The sequence below is a fragment of the Electrophorus electricus genome, chromosome 6, assembly GCF_013358815.1.
Source record: "Electrophorus electricus isolate fEleEle1 chromosome 6, fEleEle1.pri, whole genome shotgun sequence".
In the NCBI taxonomy this organism is placed as follows: Eukaryota; Metazoa; Chordata; class Actinopteri; order Gymnotiformes; family Gymnotidae; genus Electrophorus; species Electrophorus electricus.
The window spans coordinates 1,190,001-1,197,500 of NC_049540.1; the positions used below are offsets into that span (position 1 = coordinate 1,190,001).

Here is a 7,500-nt window from a genome sequence, read left to right on the forward strand (position 1 = left end):
ATCACTCCTGGTCATGTTAGCTTCAACACAACAGTTCCTCAGAAGCGTGTGTGTATTGTTTGTGTGTATGTACATGTGTAGGTGTTTGTGCGTGTTGGGTGTGTATTGTTTGTGTGCAGGTGTTTGTGTGTGTGTGTGTGTGTGTGTGTGTGTGTGTGTGGTGTTTGTTGGATGCGTATTGTTTGCCTAAATGTTTATGCAGAAATTGAAGGACCACTGATGTCCTTCAATTTCATGTGTGTGTCCGCATGCATGTCTGTGTTCGTGTGTGTGTGCTTATGCATGTGTGTATTCATGTGTGCACATTCAAATGAACATGTCTGTAAGTTGTACAGCTGCATGCCAAACAGGATCATGGTATGAAATGAAAGAATGATAATTTGATTCTGTCTGTTAATTAAGCAGGACATATGGGAAGAATAATGTATTTTATCTAGATTCTTATTATTTTCACATTTACACATCATTACGTAATACTCTTTCAGAATGATTTCACAGCACAAACTAAAGGTATGATGTTCTATAAATAAATGCACTTAAACAGTGACATTTTAAAGAACGTGATTTTACAACTGATCTTTCTTATATTTTTTTACTCATGTGTGATGGTGTGAGAAAGATGGAGTGAGAAGGATAGAGGGAGAGAGAGAAGGATAGAGAGAGGGAAAGTGAGAAGGATAGAGGGAGAGAGGGACAGAAGGATAGAGAGAAGGAGAGACAGAAGGATAGAAAGAGGGAGAGAGAAGGATAGAATGAGAGAAAGAAGGATAGAAAGAGGGGGGGAGAATTATTGCTCCTTTGTGGTTCTGCACGACAGACTGTACATTTCTCCATGTAATATTTTATAAAACAGATTCTTACCACATGACCTTGACACCTTAATGGGGTCCCTTCTTCTTTTGTGTGTCTTTTATTACATGTAATTTATATATAATGAATTATTGGGTTGGAACATCATTAAAGTTTCAGTGGAAAGCACAGGAAAATGTGAAAATACTACTCAAGACAAACAGCCAGACGGATCATTTTGTTCCCTTGAAAAGAGTTATCCACTGGACAAGCTACGGTATTTCAGTGTGCACAATTACTTTAGCTGGTGCATTGAAAAAATTTTTTTTGCGCACATCAACCTGTACAGCCCGAAATTGTTCACATAATAAGCTACATTAACTCAAAGTGGTCAACCCACGTGCTGATGTATTGGCTTTGATGTTTCTTAATAGTTTTATTAATATCTTAGCAATACGACAGTGTATAAATATGGTTCAACAATTCCTGAATCACTTTTAGGGTTAGGGTTATTATTTCTTTATGCAGAAATGGTACTTCTTTAGGAAGACATATGGGTCTCAAGCTATAAGAACCTTTAATGCGAATTCATAAAACTAAAAACAGAAAATTCCCTGAGATTTCACAAAGCATGCAGTTTTCTTCATGATTGAATTCTCAGTAGTGGGCTAACATGCCAGCGTTGATTTTCAGAAGTGGGCTAACCCCACCTTACGTACATAAGTATTTAAATACTTAAGTAATTTATATTAATTTATATGTAATTATGTATCATTCATGAGGAAGAAAATGTAAACATGAGCAAACCAACAAATAGACTGAACCACAACAAAAGGATAAATAATAAAATTAATAATAATAATAATAATAATACTTAATAACACCAGAAATATGTACGTTGGATGTTAAATAACATTGTTATATTATTATTCCATGAAGGTGCAGAGTTTGTGATTTTGTGGAGTGTCCACCAAGCTGTCAGATTTGATGTTGTTGTGGAAATTTTGAAGCAGGCATGTTTGTGAGTGCTTGGCTGATAAACAGTAAGTTGGCTCTCCTGATATGTTGGAATAGTGTTAGTTCTGTATTGATTCATATGCAGTCTGCCTGGTTAGGATTTGTATTTATATTAGAATTGATTGTCCAGATAATATGTGTAAGAATGTGGGACTTCTAAGCCTCCATGGACCTTTGAGTTCTGGAATGTGTCATGGTTGGTCCTCTTCGCTTCCACGGTTTCTCTGTCTTGTGTATTTTAGTTCCATTCCGTAGTTTCATTTTCTTCACCCATCGTTTGGGTTTCCACACCTGTTCCTCATTTCTAGTTTTGTTAAGTTCATGTATTCAAACCCTGTCTTGATCCCTGTGTTTTTTTCTGTTCACTGAATGTCTGAATGGATGTATGTTTGGATGTTTTTGAAAGCTCGTATCTGTATGTACGTGGGTATCGCCGTTGTTTTGTTTTTCTGTTTATGTCATCCCTAGCCTCTCCGTTCTAGCTTGCTTCCCGTTTGCCCGCATGCTTTTGTTTCTCAGGGATCTTCATACTCTCCGTATCGGTAAACTGACCCTGGACTGCTACGGCACCTACGACTTTGGATTTGCCCTTTTAATAACTCTGGCTTACCGCTCACTATGGCAGAATGTGGTGAGACTGATTCAAAGGGGTTCATTTTTCCATCAGAACTTCCAGACTGTAGTATCTAAGGAACCGTACATCATCTGATTGTAGTATCTAAGGAACCATACATTGCCTGATTGTAGTATCTAAGGAACCGTACATCGCCTGATTGTAGTATCTAAGGAACCATACATTGCCTGATTGTAGCATCTAAGGAACCGTACATCGCCTGATTGTAGTATCTAGGGAACCGTACATTGTCTGATTGTAGTATCTAGGGAACCGTACATCGTCTGATTGTAGTATCTAAGGAACCGTACATCGTCTGATTGTAGTATCTAAGGAACCATACATTGCCTGATTGTAGTATCTAAGGAACCGTATATCGCCTGATTGTAGTATCTAAGGAACCATACATTGCCTGATTGTAGTATCTAAGGAACCGTATATCGCCTGATTGTAGTATCTAAGGAACCATACATTGCCTGATTGTAGTATCTAAGGAACCGTACATCGCCTGATTGTAGTATCTAGGGAACCGTACATCGTCTGATTGTAGTATCTAGGGAACCGTACATCGTCTGATTGTAGTATCTAAGGAACCGTACATCGTCTGATTGTAGTATCTAAGGAACCATACATTGCCTGATTGTAGTATCTAAGGAACCGTATATCGCCTGATTTTAGTATCTAAGGAACCATACATTGCCTGATTGTAGTATCTAAGGAACCGTACATCGCCTGATTGTAGTATCTAGGGAACCGTACATCGTCTGATTGTAGTATCTAGGGAACCGTACATCGTCTGATTGTAGTATCTAAGGAACCGTACATCGTCTGATTGTAGTATCTAAGGAACCGTACATCGTCTGATTGTAGTATCTAAGGAACCGTACATCGCATGATTGTAGTATCTAAGCAAACGCATGCCCAAACATTTCAAAATAACACAATGACAAGACATTATCATTTATGATTATAATTTATTGATTTATTATCCTCTCTTCAAACTGAAGACTGAGATTGTAAGATGTATGGAAACATGAAAACATCACTTAAGAACATACATATATACATATATTAAAAACATACAGAAGAATTACAGAATGACTTTTTCTTTAAATACATAGTCCAACACAATACTTAACTGAGCATGTTTTTTATTTATAGAAGCATTACATATTAGATAAAGGTTATTTAATATATACAGTATCTGCTTATGGTTTTTCCAGCCTTAAAAGCAATTTAATCTACTGCTTTATACTGGTCTTAAGACAATTATATATTGTGATAGCATATAATACATATAAAAAGAATTAAAGTAAAATCCCTCTTCATGTTGTTAGACTCAGTCTATGTGAGAATTTCTTCAAGATGGAGAAACATCATAGTGGACGGCCTCACGAATCTGCTTAGGAGAGCATTTAAAAGTCAGCGAAAAGGGCACATGTCCAAACCTTTGACTAGTAGCGTGCCATGGATCTGGACACACACACACGCACACACTCTCACACACACACTCTCACACACACACACACACACACACTCTCACACACACACTCTCACACACACACACACACACACACACACACACACACACACACACACACTCTCACACACACACACACACACACACACACACACACACTCTCACACACACACACACACACACACACTTGAGTGAACTGCTTGCTCTAGCTTTCTTCCACACTGTTTTCTTTCCATCAGTAGCGTACATGTTTGTCTCATCTATCGTCTCACCTTTGTTCCACCTGCCTTGTCCTTTCTGTGTGTTGCGTCATCGGGCGTCCTGGACAGCGTGGTCTGTTCAGCTGATGAAAAGACATTTTCCTCTTCACACCATGGCAGGTCTCAACACGGACATCAGATGCACACTGAATGAATCGCTGTGAACCACCATAACCTGGTGGCCCCATTTTTCCATGATCTAGTTCAGATTTATTTTCTTACTGTTTGATCAACACTGTAAAGTATCCATTTGGTTATCAGCATTTGTGCTACATTGCCAGTCACTTTAGAATGAAAATGTGAATACAAGCACTGTTATTTTTCTGTAAACAGCGCCACACAGGTCATTTCAAAACAGGCAGGTAACCGAAGAAATGGCAACCTGAGGAGACCACAGAAACATCTCATCTGACTGTAGATACACAGGTGCCTCGGGAAAACAGATGGTGTCAGAATCTCATCATGATTTCAGGAGTTTCACACTGAGAGAGCAGACATGAAGAGAAGGAGAAACCAAAAGAGAGTAAAAGAGAGACAAAGAATGAGAAAAAAATGAGAAAGAAGGAGGCACAATGAGAAACTGAAGAGACAGCAATCGAGAGTAAAGAGAGATAGAGGCTGAAGGAGAGAAAAGTGACGAGACAGAGAAGAGAGTGAAGAGAAAATTCAGTTTTTACTGTTCTCATTACTGATTTTGTCTAATTATTGTCACTTTTTAAACTTTTATTGTTTTATGTACAACAGAATTGGTATCATCATATTTAGCTTCAAACTATTCAGCAAAATTGCACCTGACAGTTATGCCAAAAAAGCTACTTGGTATTGAACTGAAAATTGAGAGAGAATGAGAGAGAAAGAATGTAGGAGAAACCAAGTGAACTACAGAGACAGAGAGAAAGAAGGAGAGACAGAATAAAGCAGAGACAGAGTGAAGGAGAAAGACAATGATGAGAGTGAGACAGAGAACGAGAGAGACAGAGAGAAAGAGAGAGAGAGGGAGCGAGAGAGAGAGAGGGAGAGAGAGAGAGAGAGAGAGAGAGGGAGAGAGAGAGACAGAGAGAAAGAGAGAGACTAACTTCCGTGGTAAGTCTACACTACACAGTATAGCCTCTCACTGTTATATCCTGTCAGTGCATCTGCTGTTAATACTGGTTTTGTTTTAGCATGTTTATTCTTTATTATCATTTTATTAATTATAACCATTATTGTCATAATTAACGTAAAATCATTAGTTATTTTTACAGAATATGTACATCCCCAAATGTGTACCTGATATGATAGCCGTGCCAATAAAGTGACCTTGAACTGAACTGAGAGTGAAGGAGAGAGAGAGAGAGAGATGCAGAAAGAGAATGAGAGTGGAAGAGACAGAGTGAAGTAGAGAGAGAAAGTAGGAGAGAGAGGTAAAGAGAGTGAGAGTGGGAATGAGAGAGAGAGAGAGGGAGAGGGAGAGAGAGGGGGAGAGAGGGAGAGAGAGGGAGAGAGAGAGAGAGAGAGAGAGAGAGAGAGAGAGAGTGGGAGGGTTGCTATAAGAGATTTGGGCCCCATTTTCCTAAGTGCTTTCACAGTCAAGCCACTGACACCCTTGTCTGAGTACAGCCCAATTATATTTGAATAGAGCACTTATGAATGACAACTGTGAGAAGAGGAGGAGAACACATGAGCGCGCCATCCTCCAGACACGCTCCAGCCAGTGTGGAAAAACGTGGACGTGAAACTCCAAATCCCACCAGGAAATCCAGCCACCTCTGCACCCCTCCCCCAACACTCCCAGGGTTTGGACGCCGCTGTGGAGAGAATCTCTGTATCTGTGTGTCCACAGCCTGAGCATCTACCCTGACTGAAAATAAAAACAAACCAGAGAACACACCATCTGACAAATAAAAGCACAATCAGACAAATAAAAGCACGCACAGTCTGACAAAAACACAACCTGACAAATAAAAGAACGCACAGTCTGACAAATAAAAACACAATCTGACAAATGAAAGAACGCACAGTCTGACAAATAAAAACACAATCTGACAAATAAAAGAACGCACAGTCTGACAAATAAAAACACAATCTGACAAATGAAAGAACGCAGTCTGACAAATAAAAACACAATCTGAAAAAATGGTTTGATCAAGACTAAAACCCAGAAAAGCAGGCATCTCAGATGGCACTCTAAATGAAGGATTGAAAACCACTGACCCTAAATTCAATCAAGATATTCTAGCAAATACAACATAAAGCATGTCAAACCCAGTCTGCTGGGTCAGCTGGTACTGAGACTAACTAACCTACTGACCACAGTAAAGTTTCAGAGTAAACTCTCAAATTTTGAAATACTCCCCCAGTCTAAAATCGTCCTCAGAGAAGGAAACACAGCACCTCTCTCTACAGAATATGTGGCATCATGTCAGTGTCTGAGAGACAGTGAGGAACACAAGCTACACTAACACACCTCTCACTGTATAATAATAACTGTAATGGTTAATATATTCAGTTACTAGTGATTTGTTTCTAGTTTACTGCAATTTATCGCCATGTTTTTACTTTTATTATTATTTTGTTCTCATTATTATCATGTTCATCCCTTTGGCCAAATTGTGCCTGACAGTCGTGCTAATAAATCTACCTTGAACTGAACTGTTTTTATTACTGTTTCTGTTTTGTCTCGTTTATTGTCATGTATTTTTACTTCTTTCTCATTTTTTAAATGACTGTTTTGTTACAATTTGCTTTGGTAAAATTGTACCTGGTATAGACATGCTAATAAAACAACCTTGAACTTAACAGAATTTAATGGAGAGAGAGAGACTGAAGGAGAATGACAGGAATGAGGGAGTGAAGGAGAGACTAAAAGAGAGAGAATAAGAGTGAGCGGGTGAAGAGACTACGTGCAACTGAAAGATGGCAGCAGTGTAGCGGATGCTGAGCTCCTGGTGGGCAGTGATGAGGAGGCGGGGCTGTGGTGGTGAGGAGGCGGGGCTGTGGTGGTGAGGAGGTGGGCCTCTGGTGGTGAGGAGGCGGGGCTGTGGTGGTGACGAGGCGGGGCTGTGGTGGTGAGGAGGTGGGCCTCTGGTGGTGAGGAGGCGGGGCTGTGGTGGTGAGGAGGTGGGCCTCTGGTGGTGAGGAGGCGGGGCTCTGGTGGTGAGGAGGCGGGGCTGTGGTGGTGAGGAGGTGGGCCTCTGGTGGTGAGGAGGCGGGGCTGTGGTGGTGAGGAGGTGGGCCTCTGGTGGTGAGGAGGCGGGGCTGTGGTGGTGACGAGGCGGGGCTGTAGCAGCAGTGGTGGTGTGTGGAGGCGGGGCTGTGGCACTGAGGAGGCGGGGCAGTCAGGCCTGCTGGCAGCCCACGAC

At 40.7% G+C, this 7,500-nt stretch overlaps 1 protein-coding gene across 1 annotated transcript in view; it reads right to left on the minus strand.

Moving 5' to 3' along the window:
• The window catches only part of gpr83 (G protein-coupled receptor 83), a 40,084-nt gene that overhangs the window by 4,371 nt on the left and 28,213 nt on the right, over positions 1-7,500 (minus strand). Inside the window, exons 4-5 of the mRNA XM_035526835.1 lie at positions 7,483-7,500; positions 7,042-7,332 (exon numbers count right to left, since the gene is read on the minus strand). The exon at positions 7,483-7,500 is cut by the window's right edge and continues 454 nt beyond it. Of these exons, the coding sequence (XP_035382728.1) occupies positions 7,042-7,332; positions 7,483-7,500 (309 nt within the window). The remainder of the gene's footprint in view (positions 1-7,041; positions 7,333-7,482) is intronic.